At 43.8% G+C, this 21,562-nt stretch overlaps 2 protein-coding genes across 2 annotated transcripts; one reads left to right on the top strand and one right to left on the bottom strand.

Moving 5' to 3' along the window:
- The first annotated feature begins 5,178 nt into the window (after nucleotides 1-5,178).
- On the top strand, nucleotides 5,179-5,508 carry sertm1 (serine rich and transmembrane domain containing 1). Its single transcript, XM_078222859.1, has one exon. The coding sequence runs from the start codon at nucleotides 5,179-5,181 to the stop codon at nucleotides 5,506-5,508; it is 330 nt and encodes a 109-aa protein (XP_078078985.1).
- A 5,493-nt stretch (nucleotides 5,509-11,001) lies between these two features.
- Nucleotides 11,002-18,857, bottom strand: ccna1 (cyclin A1). Its single transcript, XM_078221454.1, has 8 exons — nucleotides 18,711-18,857; nucleotides 18,303-18,561; nucleotides 17,958-18,088; nucleotides 17,178-17,401; nucleotides 15,972-16,176; nucleotides 12,213-12,326; nucleotides 11,501-11,634; nucleotides 11,002-11,425 (listed from the first exon to the last, which is right to left on the bottom strand). The coding sequence occupies exons 1-8, from the start codon at nucleotides 18,855-18,857 to the stop codon at nucleotides 11,344-11,346; spliced, it is 1,296 nt and encodes a 431-aa protein (XP_078077580.1). The 3' UTR covers nucleotides 11,002-11,343.
- Between the last annotated feature and the right edge of the window lie 2,705 nt (nucleotides 18,858-21,562).

The raw sequence follows: 21,562 nt of genomic DNA, 5'->3' as shown, positions 1-21,562 counted from the left end.
GACCTGTGATCGCAGAGGCCCAGCATGTAGTCTGGGGCCAGCTGAGTCCTTGTCTCCGGAAGGCCCCCACATGCTTGAGGCCTCGGACGTTCCCTCTTCCACCCGATGTACATCAGTAGATGTGTTGTGCGCACCAGAGAGTGACCCAGATGCCTCGCCACTTACTTGACCAATTGATGTAAGAGTCTCTGGATGTTGAGTTGCAAGATGGAAGCTGACGCAAAACTGGTGCCAGCCTTGGAGATCCTTTAGTCCGCTTTCCCCAAGGAATCTTCCGAGCTGTCAGATGGCTCAGGCGCGTCGGGGTCCCTTCCTGCAACAACAGGACACAAGGTTAAATGCAAGGGAGAGAGAAGAATCTGGGCTGCATGCAACTTACATGAGATTTCTCGAACAAGTGGAGGATTTCTCGAACAAGTGGATCACTTCTATGCTCCAGCCCAACCACGCTCTTGCTAATGGTCTGCATGCCCTCCTCTCCCACAAACTCCAATGTCCGCTGCTCAAAGAGGGTGAGGCCCCGGATCTCAGGCACACCACTTCCTGCCTTCACCCTCTCCTGGCAATTATGGGTATTCTTCTCCTGTGGGGGCAGAAGGAGCCATGTCAAATCTGATGGCATGAGCCCTGGAGGGTTTCAGGGGGTGGCCCTCAGAAGGCAAGGGTTGTGATACTCTTGGGTGGGAGAAGGGAGGTGCTTGGGGGGGGTCACAGGCTGAAAGTTTGCAGGGTGCTGGGAGTGGGGGAATCTGGGGGTCATTTAGGGGGAATATGCTAGATGAGGTAAAATACTCACCCTTGCTGCCTGATGAGTTCATTCATTTTTTTGTGGCACTGCTCCCCGCTTCTCCTGGCCAGTGCCCTGGCACCAATGCATGCTGCCACCACCTCCCAGGCTCCGTTTCCATCCCTTCCTCTGGGTCAACGTCCTGCTGGGGGAAAGAGGGTGTCCCGCATTTCCTCCACTGCCTACAGCAACCTGGCAAGATCAGGATCGGAAAATTGGGGGGGGGGGGGGGGCTGTCTTCCTGGAGGCCATCTTCCTGCACTGCCTGCCTGTCTGTCCATCCTTGGGGTTTTATTCTTGTTAGGGCAGATCAGCTGCAGACAGTTTGGGTGAGTCACATTCCCATTAGAGCATTCCAGTGAGATATTGCAGTTTGTCTTGTTACCATGGAGGGGAAGCCAAGTCAGCACTTGCAGGTGTGCTAATGGAGGGGGCGGGATTTGTGTCTCTGATGATTGGGGAAGGGGAAAGAGAAGGTCACATTAGTCAGACATCAGAGCCAGGGGAGTGATGAAGGGGCCATATGAAAGGGGGTCCGGGGGGGGGGGGGGGTGGGGGGTGTAAAGGGGTCAGTAATGTTTGGGGGGTCTCCGATGATCGGGGGGGGGGAAGGTTTATTCTGGCTCGGTGGGGGGGGGATGGGTTTTGTCAGCAGAGTTTTTTTTTTCCAGTTTTCCTGCGCTTGCGCAGTTTGTGGCTCCGATCCGAGCTGCTGGCTGTCTGGTGAATTAGAACAAAGAACAGTACAGCACAGGAAACAGCCCTTCGGCCCTCCAAGCCTCTGCTGCTCATTGGTCCAACTAGACCATTCGTTTGTATCCCTCCATTCCCAGACTGCTCATGTGACTATCCAGGTAAGTCTTAAACGATGTCAGCGTGTCTGCCTCTACCACCCTACTTGGCAGCGCATTCCAGGCCCCCACCACTCTCTGTGTAAAAAACGTCCCTCTGATATCTGAGTTATACCTCGCCCCTCTCACCTTGAGCCCGTGACCCCTCGTGATCGTCACCTCCGACCTGGGAAAAAGCTTCCCACTGTTCACCCTATCTATACCCTTCATAATTTTGTACACCTCTATTAGGTCTCCCCTCATTCTCTGTCTTTCCAGGGAGAACAAGTCCAGTTTACCCAATCTCTCCTCATAGCTAAGACCCTCCATACCAGGCAACATCCTGGTAAACCTTCTGTGCACTCTCTCTAAAGCCTCCACGTCCTTCTGGTAGTGCGGTGACCAGAACTGGATGCAGTACTCCAAATGTGGCCTAACCAGCGTTCTATACAGCTGCAACATCAGACTCCAGCTTTTATACTCTATACCCCGTCCTATAAAGGCAAGCATACCATATGCCTTCTTCACCACCTTCTCCACTTGTGCTGCCACCTTCAAGGATTTGTGGACTTGCACACCTAGGTCCCTCTGTGTTTCTATACTCTTGATGGCTTTGCCATTTATTGTATAACTCCCCCCTACATTAGTTCTTCCAAAATGCATCACTTCGCATTTATCTGGATTAAATTCCATCTGCCATTTCTCCGCCCAATTTTCCAGCCTATCTATATCCTGCTGTATTGTCCGACAATGTTTATCGCTATCTGCAAATGCAGCCATTTTCTTGTCATCCGCAAACTTGCTGATAACACCAGTTACACCTTCTTCCAAATCATTTTATATATATCACAAATAGCAGAGGTCCCAGTACAGGCAACAATTAGGTCCCACCCACTGCCTCTAGTGGCTAGAAATGGTCTAACCCATATTTTCAAAGACTGAGTGCATAAAATTGGGTGTGAAAACTTGCCTGAAAATGGATCAGCAACTCTCCCGTTTTCACAGTAGCTGGACACTTAGAACAATTATTGTAAAATTCCTCCCAATAGGTCTTAGTACAATTATGTAGGGTCTTGGAGAGACCATACCTTGATTATTGTGTTTAGTTTTGGTCTCATTACTTAAGATTATACTTGCCTTAAGGGAGTGCAACAAAAGGCTGCGCTTTATGTGTCCCCGCCAGGCATGTTTTTGGGGGTGGGGGAGCACCACCTTTTCCCCTACCCCCAAGCTCACCTCCATAACATGGTGGGGGCGAATGGGTGCTGAAATTGGCAGCCTGTCTGCCGTATTTGAATAAATAATCAAGAGTCAATTAAGCCATTTAACAAACCATTAACCCTGATAATTTGCTGCCCACACCATGAATTGGTTAGGATTATATTCACTGGAGTTTGGAAGATGAGCGGGGATCTCATAGAAACTTATAACATTCTGTCAGGGTAGATTCAGAAACAGTGTTCCCAATGGTGGGGGAGTCCAGAACTAGGAGTAATAGTTTGAGGATGAGGGGGTAAAACTTTTAGGGCTGAGGTGAGAAGAAATTTCTTTACCCAAAGAGTGGTGAATCTGTGGAATTCACTATCACAGAAAGTAGTTGAGGCCAAAACATTGTCTGATTTTCAAGAAGAATTTAAATATAGCTCTTGGGGCTAAAGGAATCCAGGGATATCGGGGGGAAGGCAGGATCAGAATATTGAATTCAATGATCAGCCATAATCAAAATGAACGGCAGAGCAGGCTTGAAAGGCCGAATGGAATGAAAGGATTGAACTATGAGGAGAGATTGCGTTGACTAGGCCTATATTCTGTGTAATATAGAAGATTGAGAGATGGGCTCATAGAAGTATATAAAATTCTTCTGAGGTATGATACTGAGCATATTCCCCCCTCTGGGTAGGAGGCCTGCAACTAGGGGGGTCACAGTCTCAGAATAAGGCTTAGCCATTTACGGACTGAGCTGAGAAGAAATTTATTTAGTCAAGTGTTTGTGAATCCTTGGAATTCTCAAACTCTGAGCTCTGGATAGTTAGTTATTGAGTATATTCAAGACAGAGTTTGATAGATTATGGATGCTGGGGAAAGTACGGGATATGGGATAGCGCAGGAAGGTGGAGTGAGGTAGATGATCAGTATGATGAGTCATGGTTTTATTGAAATGTTCTAATCCAAAAGGCCGGGCAATAAAGGATAGAACTGATGTCTAATCTTTACTCACTTTATAATTTTTTTATTTATAGAAACGCGCATTACAGCCATGCATCTCCAAACCCCAAAAGAAGTTTCAGTCTGTTCCTATGTGCAGGAGCACATGAATTCCTAATTAATGCCCAGCACCTGAAAACAATGAAATACTCGAATGCTAAGGAATTAACACAGAGTAGATTCAAAGGGTTGAATGGCCTACTCCTGTTCCTTTTTCTTGTGTTCATTTGATTTGATTTATTGTCACATGTATTAGTATACAGTGAAAAGTATTGTTTCTTGCACGCTATACAGACAAAGCATACTGTACATAGGAAAGGAGAGAGTGGCGAATGTAGTGTTACAGTCATAGCTAGGATGTAGAGAAGTAGGTAGGTCCGTTCAAAAGTCTGATGGCAGCAAGGAACAAGTTGTTTTTGAGTCAGTTGGTAACTGATCTCAGACTTTTGTATCTTTTTCCTATATATTCAGAGACAAAAATAAACAGGTCTAGATAGTTCAACTTTTGAGTTGCAAACCTGACATTTTATTAAAACTTTCATTTTGCTGTCACAAGTTGGTTTGCTTTTTAATTTGGAGTGTGTTTCTGTTTGAATAAATGACCAATTAGATTTGATGTGCTACAGATCTTTCACGTTTTGATTTTGTATTGTCTCGTAATTTTTTTTCCAGTGGGGGGGGGGGGGGGGGAGGTGTGGATTTATGACAATCATATGTGGCTCACATTAATTAACTTGGGAAGTCCTTGACAGTACTGACGCTCACAGGCAGGAATGCCTTTGTACATCAGGTAATCACAATTAAGTCTGGAGACATTTACAATATGCCAGCATGCTCCCAAAGCACCAGAAAGGTTGGCGATCACACTTCGACGTACAACCGCCACTTCCAGTGTCACTTTGAAGCTACTGCAGCTACATTCTTTCTGGTAGTGACAGAAGCTCCTGTGTCTGCAATGCTCCATCATCACAGTAAGCTGTCCCTTCCTGAGTCTAAAACAAGAGCAGCACACAATTCTAAAGAACCCAGTCACTCGGGACCAAGGTAAGGAAAGAAGATGAATCCTTTGTCTTACTCTGGTACTCTTTACTAGTCTTTTGTTATGTTGCAGCTGAATGTTTAAGTGCTCCATTTGCTTCAAAGCTGTTTTTTATGCTGTTTTATTGGTTTAATGTGGTTTCGTTTTTATTTTTTTCTCTCCTCACTGCTGCTCCTGGACACAAAGGTCAATTTATTCTGGATTTGACTTCTCCTGTGGCTCTGTATACAAATGTCAAAGCATTAATTGCTGAGTGGAACTGTAGCAGAAACATTCATAGTTACCTTCTACATAGCCCGCAGGAATAAATATTGGAAATGTCTACTGCTGAAACAGCTATTGATTTATTCAGTAGGAACTCTGGAAATCAGACAATTGATGAACCCTACCCAACGTCATTCAACACAGCTATGGATTCGTTATCCACCAGCCACCTATCTAATGTCTTTGTACATCTGTCAATTTTCTTCAGTTTGCTGGCGTTTTTGTTATTACTACTGTTGATTGCATTGCAGAGGCTTAAGAATGTTATTGCTTCTAGTTCCCCCTGTCCTGAATGCAGAGGCAATACAGGGAGTTCTATCACCAATCTGGAAGTGTGTAGCCTTTCATCGAGGACATCGGATTTCTCAGCTCTCTCAAGCTAAGTAAGAATTGTGAACAGGAATATTCATTTTAAAGTTCAAAATAAAAAATAATTACCAAAAACTTGTGCAAAGTATTTTGAATTATGCTGAGTCAACAAAGATTTAGAAAATACAAATGTTAACCATTCAGTTAGCCCTGACACTTATAATTGCTTTTAAGAATTGTAATTTAAAAAATATATTTCAATATTATGGTGGCACAGTGGTTAGCACTGCTGCCTCACAACGCCAGGGACCTGGATTCAATTCTGGCTCGGGTGACTGCCTGTGTGGAGTGTGCACATTCTCCCTGTGTCTGCGTAGTTTTCCTCTGAGTCCTCCGGTTTCCTCCCACAGTCTAAAGATGTGCAGGTTAGGTGGATTAGCCAAGCTAAGTTGCCCCTTAGTGTCCCAAGATGTGTAGGTTCGGGGGATTAGTGGGATAAATGCACGAGGTTACAGGGATAATAGTGTGGAGTGCCTGGGTAAGATGCTCTATCGGAGAGTCAGCGCAGACTCAGTGGGCTGAAAGGCCTCCTTCTGCACTGTAGGGATTCTATGATGATTAAAACATTACCAGATTAAACACAAATTAATAATATTCACAAAATATTGTTGTCAAATGAAAAGGAATACTTCCAAATTTTTGTGCTTATGTTGATCTATAATTCCCTGGTTAAGTCTGCTTATCAGAATATTTCATTCACTTCAAGGTGGATTAGCCCCCTTTCTGGGAGTGAAACAAGCCAAGTGTTCTTGTACATCATGTTAGGTACAAAAAACACTCAGCGTACGCAGTGCTATTTTCCTGTGTGTGTTAAACCAGTTTTCAGTAAAAGTACAATGGTGAGCTGTGATCTGGAAGGCACTGTCTGAAAGAGTGTTGGAAGCTAATTCAATAATAACTTTCAAAAGGGAAGTGGATAAATAGTAGGGGGAGAAAGACACTAGTAGGCGTGGTCTATAGGCCCCCAAATAATAATGTTGAGCTGGGGAGGGCTATAAACAAGCAAATAATGGATGCGTGCAAAAACGGAACGGCAATAATCATGGGAGACTTCAACCTGCATATTGATTGGCTGACTCAAGTTGGAAGGGGTGGGATGGAGGAAGAGTTCTTAGAATGCTGTCGGGATAGTTACCTTGAACAGTATGTTACAGAACCAACAAGGGAACGAGTTATCTTAGATCTGGTAATGTGTAACGAGGTAGGTAGAATTAAGGATGTTCTTGTGAAGGACCCTCTTGGGTCAAGTGATCACAATATGGTCGAATTTCTGATACAAATGGAAGAGGAGAAAGTAGGATCCCATACCACTGTCCTCTGTTTGAGCAGAGGGAAGTACGATAGGGTGAGGGCTGAATTGGCTAAGGTGGACTGGGAGAGCAGACTGGTAGGTAGGACTGCTGAGGAACAGTGGAGTATTTTTAAGGAGATCCTTTTCAGTACTCAGCAACAATATATTCCGGTGATAAAGAACGGCTGTAAGAAAAGGGATAACCAGCTGTGGATAACGAAGGAAATTAAGGAGAGTATTAAATTAAAGACCGATGCGTACAGAGTGGCCAAAAATAGTGGAGAATCGGAAGATTGGGAAAACTTTAAGAGACAACAAAGAACGACTAAGAAAGCGATAAAGAAAGGAAAGATAGGTTATGAAGCTCGGCTAGCCCTAAATATAAAAAATGATAGTAAAAGCTTTTACAAATATATAAAAAGGAATAGAGTGGCAAGAGTGAATGTTGGACCCTTGGAGGACGAGAGGGGGGATTTAATAATGGGAAATGAGGAAATGGCTGAAACTTTAAATACGTTTTTTGTGTCGGTCTTCACGGTGGAAGACACAAATAGTTTACTGAATATTAACGATAGAGGGTTGGTAGGAGGAGAGGTACTCAATACAATTAGTGTTACCAGGGAGGCAGTGCTTGGTAGACTAATGGGACTGAAGGTGGACAAGTCCCTGGGCCCGGATGGAATGCATCCCAGGGTACTGAAAGAAATGTCAGAGGTAATAGCGGATGCGTTAGTGGTTATTTATCAAAATTCGTTGGATTCTGGGGTAGTGCCGGCGGATTGGAAAATGGTTAATGTTACGCCGCTGTTTAAAAAAGGAAATAGACAAAAGACGGCTAACTACAGGCTGGTCAGCTTAACGTCTGTAGTTGGGAAAATGCTGGAATCCATCATTAAAGAAGAAATAGCAGGCCATCTGGATAAGAATGGTTCGATTAAGCAGACGCAGCATGGATTCATGAGGGGAAAGTTGTGCTTGACGAACTGGTTAGATTTTTATGAAGATGTGACTAGTGCGATTGACAGAGGGGAACCGGTGGATGCGGTGTTTTTGGATTTCCTAAAGGCGTTTGATAAGGTGCCTCACAAAAGGTTGCTGAAGAAGATTGGTCACACGGAGTTGGGGGTAGGGTGTTAGTGTGGATTGGCTATCCGACAGGAAGCAGAGTCGGAATAAATGGGTGCTTTTTTGGTTGGCAGATGGTAACTAGTGGCGTGCCGCAGGGATCGGTACTGGGGCCTCAACTATTTACCATTTATATAGACGATCTGGAGGAGGGCACTGAGTGGAGGGTAGCAAAGTTTGCAGACGACACAAAGATAAGTGAAAAAGGGAATCGTGTGGAGGGCGTAGAAGGTCTGCAGAGAGATTTGGACAGGCTGAGTGAGTGGGCGAAGATCTGGCAGATGGAGTATAACGTTAACAAATGCGAGGTTATTCACTTTGGAAGAAATAATAGCAAATTGGATTATCTAAATGGAAAGAAATTACAACATGCTGCTGTGCAGAGGGACCTGGGGGTCCTTGTGCATGAGACGGAAAAACCCAGTCTGCAGGTGCAACAGGTGATCAAGAAGGCAAATGGGATGTTGGCCTATATCGCAAGGGGGATAGAATATAAAAGCAGAGATGTCTTGCTGCATGTGTACAGGGCATTGGTGCGGCCACAGCTGTGTGCAGTATTGGTCCCCTTATTTGCGGAAGGATTATGAGGAGAGACTGAGCAGATTGGGTTTGTACTCGTTGGAATTTAGAAGGCTGAGGGGGGATCTTATAGAGACCTATAAGATAATGAAGGGGCTGGATAGGGTAGAGGTGGAGAGATTCTTTCCACTTAGAAAGGAAACTAGAACTAGAGAGCACAGCCTCAAAATAAAGGGGAGTCAGTTTAGGACAGATTTGAGGAGGAACTTCTTCTCTCAGAGGGTGGTGAATCTCTGGAATTCTCTGCCCACTGAAGTGGTAGAGGCTACCTCGTTGAATATGTTTAAATCACAGATAGATGGATTCCTGATTGGTAAGGGAATTAGGGGTTATAGGGATCAGGCAGGTAAGTGGAACTGATCCACTTCAGATCAGCCATGATCTATTGAATGACAGGGTGGCTCGAAGGCCTACTCCTGCTCCTATTTATGTTCTGAAAAATACTTGAAAGGGGGAAAAATACAGGGTTTTAGGGAGATGATGGAGGAATGAGACAAATTGAATTGTTTTTTCAAAGAGCTAGCCCGACCAAAATGGGCCCAATAGCCTCCCTCTGTGCTATAATTTTAAAAAATATGCCAGCCTGCTTTTCAGAGGAATCAATGAAACATTTGAAGAATGTTTTTTGGAATGAACAGTGACTATTGTTAGAAGTCTGCGCTGCTTCATATTAGAGTAACTTGCTGTACTTTTACAGACTGCAAAAATAACAATGTGTGCATCTTGTTATGCAGAAGGTGACTATGTAAATGGCATACTGAGACAACCATGTTACTTATCAGGAGAAAATGTAAATTATTCAGGTGACGATTCATATAAAAACAATTGTGATTTATGGCATAAATTAAACAAAATGCTAGAAAATCTCAGCAGCTCTGGCAATATCCATGGAGAGAAAATAGAGCCAATGTTTTGAGTCTGAATGACCCTTCAGATTCTGCCATCCGCAGTATTTTGCTTTTATCTAACTCAGAACTAACTATTTTCCCAGTCATTCGCTGACCCCTGCTTAGAGGATGACGAATATTCCTCAATACCATCCAATAATTCCATTTATCTTTCTGCTGGGATAAACAAAGAACAGTACAGCACAGGAAACAGGCCCTTCGGCCCTCCAAGAAATATTGAACTATGCACAGTCATCTTTTCCTATCAGTGATCACAAAGTATCTGAGATGCAAATACGCTGTTTAATGCATAATTTCAGAAATGAATCCACGAAATATTATACATGTATTATTAAAGATATGCATTTAAACAGCACCTTTCACAACCACACTATCTCAAAGCACCTTACAACCAATGAAGTATTTTCAAAGTGTAGTCGCTGTTGTAATGTAGGATGCATGACACTATTATGGTGCCAAATTTCATATGTGAAAGGTACAATTGTACATCTTATACCCAAGTCAAGGTTTTATATTGCAAGAATCATTTAATCAATCCCTGGGGACCCCACTGCATATCATCTCCATTAAGAAAACTATTACTCTTATCCCTTTAGCCAATTATGTACAACCCACATTCTCCCCCTTGGTGTCTAGAAATCTATTTCCATCTTGTTATATTTGTGACATCACAGCCTTCTGCAGAGAATTCCACACCCTCGGTCCTCAAATAGCCTACCCTCTATCCAGAGTCTGTGACCCCCTTGTTTCTTTAGCTAAAGGGTCTGGAACAACACTCCAGCAACCAATGTCCAGCCCAGTCAGAGAACCCCTCATTCTTGTCATTAGTACCTAAATATTCCCCTGCAACAGACTCCACTTCCCAGAATTAGATCTAGCACTGCTTTGTTCTACATGGGCTAGAAACATCAATTTAGAAGTTCTGTACACATCTTAGGAAATCACTTTGTTACTAGTTAGTTTATATTAGGGTAATTAGAATCCCACTATTCTTCTCTCATTTGTTATTCTGAAAGTTGCCCCTCAAGAGTACATTGACTTCTGAAACAATGGCTAGCATATTACAAATCTTTGATTCCAAGGACAGGAAAAACCTGGTTTTATAACACGTTTTCATAGTGATCGTGCTCTTTTACATGATGGTCCAGAACTTTGATCTTTCTGGGAGGCATTCCAAAAAAAATGCTGGGGACCCTGAAGTCCCCATGCAAGGACTGCATGGGAATTGCCTCGGAAATTCCACTTCTGCTGGGCAATTATCCTGCACTGGAACCATCCAAAACACCATTTAAAGCAAAGACTTTACAAATGCACAATATTTAGATTGAAAGTTTAGATATCCAATTTGAACAGTTCAAGATGCCTTCAACTTGGGCTCAGAAGCCAATCAAAATTACACATTACTAAATCAGGACCAAGATTGCATCAAATTCTTCATTCCATTTTTAAAAAATAGCTATTGAAGTGAAATGCATGGAACATTTCATGCCATCTCTCCCTCCCAAGCCAACACTAATCACTTGAAGCTTTGCTTCAATCTTAGTCTTGGATGACAAATGTACTCATGTAAAACAAGGACACCACTTTACAAGAATTTTTTTCTTCAATGCTTTATTGTTTGTCCAAATACAAAGTACAAACACTCATTCCAGCCACCACCATCTATGTCAGTGAGAAATGCTATTTGCATTTAAAAAACTGTTCATGAAGCAGTACATGGCATTTGAAGTCACTATTCACAAAATCTATATAGAGTACCCTTATAAATATTAAAAATTTAATACTGTAAAAATTGCACCTTAAAATATTCCATAAAACAAGGTCACAATCCAATAGCAGTCAGCCATGGAGTTGGTTAGCAGCAGTCCTCAAGTGTTTATGACCAGTTCAGTCTATCTTAGCATTTAATAAAATCAGTGCTCCATTTTCATCCTACAAGAGAGTGTTCAATTTTCATCCTTCAATTTGCCTGTAAGTGCATGCAGAGGTAAAGTTGCTGGAGGCTCAATGAGAGAGATTCTCAAATACCTGGGGAGAAGAGAGTTTTTTTTAAAGAGCTTGTTTTACAGAAACACTTCATATTGATTTAAACATCCGACTTACTTGGAGCTCTTGTATTTTTCCTTAATGGCTTGTTGGGGCTGGAATTTGGCTTGAAGGAAGGTCTTGTGCATATCATTCAGACAAGGTACAATATCAACTAATGAATAACCAGTAAATGTAGCAAGTGGTTCAGGCTGTCAAACAGACAAAGATAGTTTAATTATAATCTCCAAAAGGTGTGATGTTCAAGTTTGAGTTGAGCATAGTCAAAGTTAAATTAAGAGGATTCAATGTTCCTTTGTTGAGCTAGTAAACAATGTTAGCATGCAATACAGTGAAGTGGAAAACTACACCAATTAAAATACTGGAATACAGGTCAGCAGGAACTGTTCTGTGACATTATCCAGAGATCATAACTGAGGAGAATGTACAAGCTCCAGGAACAGCTAGTCAGTCTCCCTCCTGGACACTGCAGTGTTCTTCATGGCAGAAGAGTCTGCTAGTATCCAGGGAGAGATGGGTTGATATTGGGGCAGGGTGCTGTCAGCTAAGCAGAGCAGCAGAAATTATATCCTTATTACATGGCATTTTCAATCCATGCCCTTGATCCCCTCTCCATGCAATGAGTGGGATAATTGGACACTGCCATCAAATAATCATTCATTTTTCATTAACCCCAATCTTTCCTTAGTTATGAAGGTGGATATTGAGCTGCTATGCATTTCCAGAACTGATTTTAAATGCATGTGGTATGTTATTGCCACAATCTTACCCAAAAAGCACTGTTGATTGTGTAGTTTGCCAAGCAATATGCAGCTGCTGCCATCAGAGAAGGCATATACTTCAGACATACATCAGCTTCTAGTAAACTCAACTCAGCTATGTACTGTGGAGTGGAGAAAGATAGTTAGCCAATTGGTACAGTGACAGCAATTTTCAGGTGGCTTTTAGCAATAAGAGCTTATCCAACATGCCAAATGCACCAATTATCCTTGCAGCAGTTTTACTTCAATCATTGGTCCTCCTACACTCCAACTCCAAACCACAAGTTTACTGTGCAAGTATTTAAGTTTGAATAACTCATAGTACAGATGACTGGCATAAGCATAGAGACAGCTCCAATCCTAAACCCTTAATGTGCCACCTTGTCCTAAAGACAATCAAGTCTTTGTAAAGACCTAACTATCCAATCACCACCTATAAACCAATGACATTTGTTAATATTTAATTCCACAGCATAAAGTTTCATATGGCTAGCTCCTCAAGACAGACTTGGATGCAAATCCCAAACCCCCATCTTAGAAATTAATGTTCACTCCTGTAAAAGTTTCACATCTTCAGGTCAGTCAACACCCATTTTCATAAGTATTTAATGTTTTAAGCTTTCCCACTTGCTACTTTAGGACACGTTCATCTTGCTGGCCACACCAACCCACAAGAATAAAATTAACTTCAAAAATAGGCAAAGGTTTTTTGCCTTTTATTTCAGGTGGTCATCATTGATGGTTCAGCTTGGATATTGTGAGCCTCAGTAAAACAGAGTGGAATTGGGCCTTGGCCAATATTGACACTTGTCAATGACAGTGACATCAATGGACATATGGGAATCCAAATCCACTGACACCACTTCTGCTGCACTATTTTCAATCAGGTGTTGTATTCAATATTTGGGCACTGCTGCCATTTATTACTCATCCTTAGTTGAGGAGAGAAGGTATAGTAAGAAGGCTCAACGCCAGGTTAAAGTCCAACTGGTCTATTTGGTAGCACGAGCTTTCAGAGCACTGCCCCTTCATCACCTGCTGAAGGGGCAGCACTCTGAAAGCTTGTGCTACCAAATAAACCTGGTGTGGAGACTTCTTACTGTACCTACCCCAGTCCAACACCAGCATCTCCACATCATGGCTACCACCGACACCACAAACTGCCGGCTCAAAGTGGAGAGGATCTCCAAGATCGGATTACATGAAAAATTGTTAGAGCACTAATCCAACCACTTGGAGATTGGAGTCAAATCAAAATCAAACCCAGCCAAGCATTTCCAGTACAGCTACAACTGGCATCAACGTTAATGTGGTGATAAGCCGTGGGCTTTCAGGATTTCCTTGCCAAAACTCACCAAACCAGTTGTGTTCTTAAATGACAATTCAGTTTCTTGTACTATAGAATAAATTGCAAATTCAATGATACCTCTAGACTCTGGAACATACCCAGGAATTATAATTGAGATAAGGAGTTGAATATTCGCACAATAGGCCTGGTTCCATTTAAACTGTCATAGGAAAAGCTGTGTCTGTTAAACTTTATAGAAATGGCCACTCCAAATGTGTAGCATTTAAACCATGCCTTTTTTAAAAAAAACAGGATTGTTAGAACAATTGCAATTGAATTATTTGACTGCATAGTGTTCATGTTTCACCATGGTGAGGTGTCAAGATTCGAGAATGTTCTACTGTGCAATTCTAATACCCCTCTCCTCACTCCAACATGGCCATGGAGTATTTCTACCCAAATTATTTGCCAAATAAAAAAAGTTTGTGAAGCGAAGCAAAGCTCAAGGAAGAGCTTACTTGCTCCTGGAAACAAGAAATCAACATGCAAGAGATAATAATGGATGTTGGCACTATCTTGGTTAGGGATAAATGCTGGTGAACACAAACTGGCAAGCTCTATCCACCAGAAGGACAGACTGGATTGGTTAAAAGCAAGGTGGCATTCAGTCCCTTACTTAGGGCATGAGCACATGACAAATATTGACAAGGTATTGTGGTACTTATTGGCATGGGGCCTAGTGTACAGTTCTGGTCGAGGACAATTGATCTTGAGAGAGTGCAGGGGAGATTTACAAGGATGTTGCCAGGGCTTGAAAATTGCAGCTCTAAGGAGATTAATAGGCTAGGATTGTTTTCCTTACCTTGGATTTAAAAAGGTGCTTGGAAAAAGGATTAGAGGGAATAAGAGGAAAACTTTTACACCCAGAGGGTGATAGCTATCTGGAATTCTGCTCGAATTGGTGGTTGCTCAACTTTCTTTTTTAAAAAAGCATCTTGATTTGCATCTGAACTGCTGCAATCTGCAAGGCTACAGACCAGGTGCTGAAAAATGGGATTAAAATGAGCAGCTAGTTTTTTTTTTTTAAGATTAATACTGCAGATGCTGGAATAAAAACAGGAAACGCTGGAAAATCTCAGCAGGTCTGACAGCATCTGTGGAGAGAACTAGAGCTTTCCAGGGTCAGACTCAAGTGTTGGCTGTATTCTCTTCAGATGCTGTCAGACCTGAGATTTTCCAGCATTGGTGTTTTGTTTGGCTGGCACAGACATGGACTGACTGCATGATACCTTTTCTAATAGTTACCATCTTTAAAATTGATATTAGATCTCACTTAGAGAGAGAAGTGGTCCCTCATCTTTGCAATCTTGCACCCTTTTGAATTAGATTGCTTACATTTTGATCTTATTTGGCCTCGTTTAAGGTCAAACCAAATAAACAAACTCAAATTAAATAAGTAAAAAGGGGCAGCTCCCCAAAAGGAGGGGGAACAGCCCGAACAAAAATCAAAGTACAAAGGAAACTTAAAAACATCAAATCATAATGTGATTATTAGGGTCAATAACACACCCCAACCCCTGCAGTGCCCAATGGGCACAGAAAGCATCAACCGTGCCCATGGACACCACATGCTCCCTCTCCAGGGACACCTGGCCGCGAATGTAGCCACAGTAGAGGGGCAGACAGTCAGGATGGACGGCCCCCTCAAATCGCCCACTGCCTGGACCTTAAGTGGCACGTTTCGCCAGGTCCAGGAGCAGGTTCATGAGGAGATCACCATCCCAACCCACTCCTCTGCACAAGGTGTCCGTAGATCAGGAGTGTGGGACTGAAGTGCAAACAGATCAATAAAAGGTTTGAGGAAAACAAAAAAAAGGGAGTGCAGCCCAAGACACAAAACATAGACATGGTCCACGGACTCCACAAGGCCACAGAAGGGGCAAGCTTCGGAGCCCGTGAACCCTATGATTGTGCGGCACTGCTGCATGCATCACCCTCATCAGGTCCCCGATGTAATTGGGGGAAGAACCCTCCATAGAGGGACCTCCACCGCCCGACGGCAACAAGGCCCGCCAAGGTGTATCCAGTAGTGGAAGGTGTGCAGCAGCAGCTCGTACAGGAAACACCTCCACGCGGTAGAAAAAGGCATGGAGGGCATTTCCGCGAGGTGGCTCATGCTGTGGGGCATCTGACCCAAGGGGGGTTGAGGCTTTGGGCTAATGTGGAATTCCATCTGAGCAGGGGAACGCTTGATCTTATTTGGTTCATGCTGCCATGCAGGAAGGGGAAAATGATATTTGGATTTCTCATTTACTTTTACTTCAAATCCTCATGCTGTACACCTCATTGAAGTCTTTATTTGAATTTACATCATGCTGCAGATATTACTAACTAGCTTCATTTAAGAGTCCTTTCTATTGCATATTCAGAATCACAGAACTCTGCCATGGAATTCACCCAGAAATTAAATTATACATACCATAGCTAGAGGTCCCATTTGCCCACCAGTCCCTTTCTCCTTCAAATACTGTGTTAGGAACTGGTTGACTGTTGGAACAGTCATGTCAAAACTCAAAACCTTGAGCAGGAGATGCTCCATGCGCAGGAGTTGTTTTTTTGTATAGGTGTCATCTGTTATGTAGACAAATTCATCTATTTCTGGCGGGTAGATTTCTTCATATTTCCTAGGTGAGAAACAAGTACACACAATTATTCTTTAGAAGTGATTTAAGACACCATGATCCTGCAGAACACTCCAGCAATAGTTCTGAAGAAGTGTGCTCCAGAAGTAGCTGCACCCAGCCAAGCATTTCCAGTACAGCTACAACAGGCGTCAACCTTAAAGTGGAAAATTGCCCAGGTAGGTCTTGTCCACAGAAAGGCAGGACAAATTAAAGCCAGCAATTAGTTCTCAATTGGAAAAAATGCTGGACAAGGTTGTCAGTGCTATCATGTGGCACTCAATAGCCTGCTGATTGATGCTAGAACCACAGCTCCTGACATTAGATTTGATCTAAACATGGGCAGAGGGGAGTGTAACTGCCAAAGGCTGCATTTGACAATGCAGCATCAAGGAGTCCTAGACAAACACGCAAGTAATATTCAATGGCATTACTATTGGAACTCAATTTGACGAGCCATATAAATACTATGGCTTCAAGAGGTCAGGAATTCTGCAGAGTGAAACTTACTTCCCGACTCCCCAAAGTCTGTCCACCAGTTACAAGACAAGCCAAGTGTTCTCGCCTGGATGAGTGCAGCTCCAAAAAGTTCGATACCACCCAGGTCAAAGCAGCCCTCTATCTCCCACAATAAACGCAACTCTACAGTGGCAGCAGTTTGTACCATTACAAGATGTACTGCTGTAACTCAAGGCTCTAAATCTACAAGGACAGTAGGTGCACAAGATCAACTGCAAGTTCCGCCCCCCCCCCCCCCCCCAAAGCCATTCACCGTGGAAATATATCGTAGCTCACTGTATATCACGTATATCACTGCTGCTGGGTGAAAATCCTGGAACTCCCTCCCCAAGGAGCACCGAGTGTACCTACACCTCAGGGACTGCAGCGGTTTGAGAATGTGACTCATATTAGCCTGGCGACGCCTGCAACCCCAGAACAAAATAACCAGCGAGATTGATTTTTAGCCCTTCTGAAATTCGCTAATGCAAGCAAAAACAACTTACGATGCCACAAGCATGGCTGCTGTCCCTACAAGTTGCAGCTTTCCTCGCAGGACCGACATACAGGACAGGAATCTGTCCAGGTAGTTTATCGCCAAATACAAGGTTTCCGTTTGCAAACTGTACTCCTCACTGACTTCTACAAGCCAGTCCACAAGGATGGAGCGCATACTGGGCGTTATATCTGGCTGCTTCTTCATGTAGCCAAACTTGGGTCTGCATTTCTCCTGAAACAGAGAATTAACATTGGGCGGCAGGATGGAACTCCATGGCAGAAATGTCTGTGCAGTTTCTCATCACGAGATCTGGGCTCACAGATGAGAAAGCACCAAGACCAGAACATTCGTTTCAAAACAAAGTAGGAATTTGTGGAATTAGGCCAGTGACGATTTAATCCAATGAACATTGGTGGGGTTTAGAGTCGGTTTTATTTCGATAAATCTTGAGGTAAACTGTCAACTTCACAAGGGGACTGGAAAATCAGCGTCAGATAACCCGTCTTCCCAAAAATCAGCCATGATCGAATGGCAGAGCAAACTCGATGAGCCGGGTGGCCTAATTCTGGTCAACTATCTTTAGGTGGATTGATATTCTATGGGTTTTGTCATAAATATTACTGCAAAAAAGTTGTGGTTTTCACAACACGATGGGATACCAGCTTTAAAACCGAAAAGCCAAACCCGAACAGTACCACCGAGGAGAATCCAGGATTGAACAGTCGTGAAAAACGGATCATTTTTTGCGATTCGAAACGCCCTCTAGATAAAGTTTACAATAACTCACTTCTGCCTCTCGAAGGTATCGATAGATGTCCTCTGCATAACCTTCCACAGCGAGATAATCTACATGCACATCCTGGGAATCTGGATGGGAAGCCAGCGATCGCATTGAGGAGTCCACTAACATAGGCGAAACTGCGGGAGAGGCACAAGCAGTTAGGGAGAAGTTTGAAATGAGCCAACGACAACGCAAAAAAAACAAGAACACGGAGGACTCAAAATTTCAAACCCACTCCTGTTAGTAACGATAACAAAAACGGATACGGCGATGCGATCATCTGCAGCGAGGAGGAAGAAAGGAAAACGAGTTTGAGTTAATGCCGAGCCAGACCAAGCGTCTTGCAGTTACCTTCACTCAGATCCAAGAACAGGCAGTAGTTTTCTGCTGCTTTGGAGTTACCAACTTCCCCCAGCTTCGTCTCCAGTTCGGAGGTCAAGTTACACTCGGAGACTTCGACCTCATCCTGGACTTCATCTTCCATGTAAATGTTGAAGCTGGAATTGGAAACGAAAGTAGTCGGATATTCGGAAGTAGTGCAGCTCTTGGTGAAGCCATTGTCTGGACCCAGTGCAGTAGCGATGCCACAAGGTTTAAGAGAAACCTGATCCTGGGGAGGTAAAGAATCAAGGTCACAGTTTGCAAACTTCCCGAAATAAATACATAACGCCTGATGTAGTGAGATTTAGAAAATGATATTTTTTTAAAATAGCTCCAAGTACAAAAAAGTTCAAGTAACGGATTTACAAAAAAGATTACCTGACAAAACGAGCGCCTCTGATCATTTTCGTTCAGTACTCCTAAAACGGTCCTCTGTTTTTGACTAACTGGATCCACTTGTGGGGCTGAATAAATATTCTCCTGATCAGCATTACGCTTTACAGCAGCAGAATTACTCTTGTACATGGCTGCTTCTGTTTAGCTCAGCACAAAGAAAACTAGACAAGCCCCTCTCAAAAAATAAAATTACATAATTTGTTAGCTCCCTGTGCTGCTGAGAACAAATTCCTTTTCTGAGTTAAAAGCGAGAGTCAGCAAGCGGCTCAGTGGAGGCAGCTATATATGGAGTGGGTTGGAAGTGGTCTCCGGGCACAGAGCAGCTCACTCCTGTTCCATCGTGTAGCAAATTACTTTCAATCAGCCCGCGTCTATTAAATCCCACCAATCACCTTCCGTTATCGCCTGCACGTGAGCTTGGAATTACCGGCTCCATGGCAACGCAGCACACCGCCGGGGACTTCCGCATGGGTTCTGCGGCTGCGTGTTGCCAGGGAGACGGAGAAGTAGCATCTTTGAGAAAGTGTTGTCAGTGACAATGGAAACACACATTCTCCTCCCAGCCTGCAGACCAACACCATTCTCCTCCCAGTCTGCAGACCAATACCATTCTCCTCTCCCAGCCTGCAGACCAACACCATTCCCCTCTCCCAGTCTGCAGACCAATACCATTCCCCTCTCCCAGCCTGCAGACCCAAACCATTCCCCTCTCCCAGCCTGCAGACCAACACCATTCCCCTCTCAGTCTGCAGACCAACACCATTCTCCTCCCAGCCTGCAAACCAATACCATTCTTCTCTCTCAGCCTGCAGATCAATACCATACCCATCCCATATTTTTTTATTCATTCGTGGGACATGAGTGTCGCTGGCTGTCCAGCATTTATTGTCCATCCCTACCCATCCCAGGGGAGAATTCACTCGGGAATTTTCACAGTAACTTTTCACAGCACTGTTAATGTAAGCTTATTTGTGACACTTATAAAAATACTTAAACTCATAGTGTGAAAAATCAGAGCATGTTTCCCGCAGCACAGAAGTGGGATGTTCATCTGTATTCTTTGTTGAAATTTGTTACTTTTGACATTGAAGGTTTACAAATATTCTCCCACTGCTACAATTCATTTCACAGGTATCTGTCAATACAACATGCAGAAGATAAATTGCCAACAGATTTATGCAATCCCTACGTCGCAAAATTCGCCCTCATATTTTTGGGGGTGCTTCAGAGAGCCAACCTCGCAATGTGCTCATTTCTGATGTGAGTATTGGGGAAGATGCATTATAGAGAGTGCGGGGCAGTGAGAGTGTAGACTATGAAGCCAATCATCTTGTAATTTGAGTTCAAAGCACCGCCCAATCTACTTTCAGTCGCATCTTTTTTTATTCATTCGTGGGGCATGAGTGTCGCTGGCTGTCCAGCATTTATTGTCCATCCCTAGTTGCCCTTGAGAAGGTGGTGGCGAGCTACCTTCTTGAATCACTGCAGTCCATGTTCGGTGGGTTGATTGACCCACAATGCCGTTAGGGAGAGAATTCCAGGATTTTGATCCAGTGAAGGAAGGAACGGTGATATATTTCCAAGTCAGGATGGTGAGTGGCTTGGAGGCAAACTTGCAGATGGTGGCGTTTCCATTTATCTGCTGCCGTTATCCTTGTAGATGGAAGTGGTCATGGGTTTGGAAGGTGCTGTCTAAGGATCTTTGGTGAATTGCTGCAGTGCATCTTGGAGATAGTACACACTGCTGCTACTGAGCGTCGGTGGTGAAGGGATTGAATATTTGTAGTTGCAGTGCCAATCAAGCGGGCTGCTTTGTCCTGGATGGTGTCAAGCTTCTTGAGTGTTGGACCTGCACGCATCCAGGCAAGTGGGGAGTATTCCATAACACTCCTGACTTGTGCTTTCTAGATGGTGGATAAGCTTTGGGGAGTCAGGACGTGAGTTACTCACCGCAGTATTCCTAGCCTCTGACCTGCTCTTGTAGTCACTGTGTTTATGTGGTGAGTCCAATTGAGTTTCTGGTCAATGGTAACCCCAAGGATGTTGACAGTGGGGGTTTCAGTGATGGTTTCACCATTGAATGTTAAGGTGCAGTGGTTAGAGTGTCTGTTATTGGCGGTGGTCATTGCTTGGCATTTGTGTGGCGCGAATATTACTTGCCACTTGTCAGCCCAGGCCTGGATATTGTCCAAATCTTGTTGCATTTGAACATGGACTGCTTCAGCATCTGAGAAGTCGTGAATGGTGCTGAACATTGTGCAATCATCGGCGAACATCCCCACTTCTGACCTTATGACGGAGGGAAGTTCATTGATGAAGCAGCTGAAGATGGTTGGACACTACCTAGGACACTACCCTGAGGGACTCCTGCAGAGATGTCCTGGAGCTGAGATGACTGACCCTCCACAATCACAACCATCTTCCTATGTACCAGGTATGACTCCAACCAGCGGAGAGTTTGCCCCTGATACCCATTGATTCCAGTTTCGCTAGGGCTCCTTGATGCCACACTCGGTTGAATGCAGCCTTGATGTCACTCTCACCTCAACTCTGGAACTCAGCTCTTTAGTCTATGTTTGAACCAAGGCTGTAATGAGGTCAGGAGCTGAGTGACCCTGGCAAAACCCAAACTGGGCGGCACGGTAGCACAGTGGTTAGCACTGCTGCTTCACAGCTCCAGGGTCCCAGGTTCGATTCCTGGCTCGGATCACTGTCTGTGTGGAGTTTGCACATTCTCCTCGTGTCTGCGTGGGTTTCCTCCGGGTGCTCCGGTTTCCTCCCACAGTCCAAAGATGTGCGGGTTAGGTTGATTGGCTAGGTTAAAAATTGCCCCT

Source organism: Mustelus asterias, chromosome 10 (genome assembly GCF_964213995.1).
Source record: "Mustelus asterias chromosome 10, sMusAst1.hap1.1, whole genome shotgun sequence".
Lineage (NCBI taxonomy): Eukaryota > Metazoa > Chordata > Chondrichthyes > Carcharhiniformes > Triakidae > Mustelus > Mustelus asterias.
This window is presented reverse-complemented; position numbering and strand designations above follow the sequence as displayed.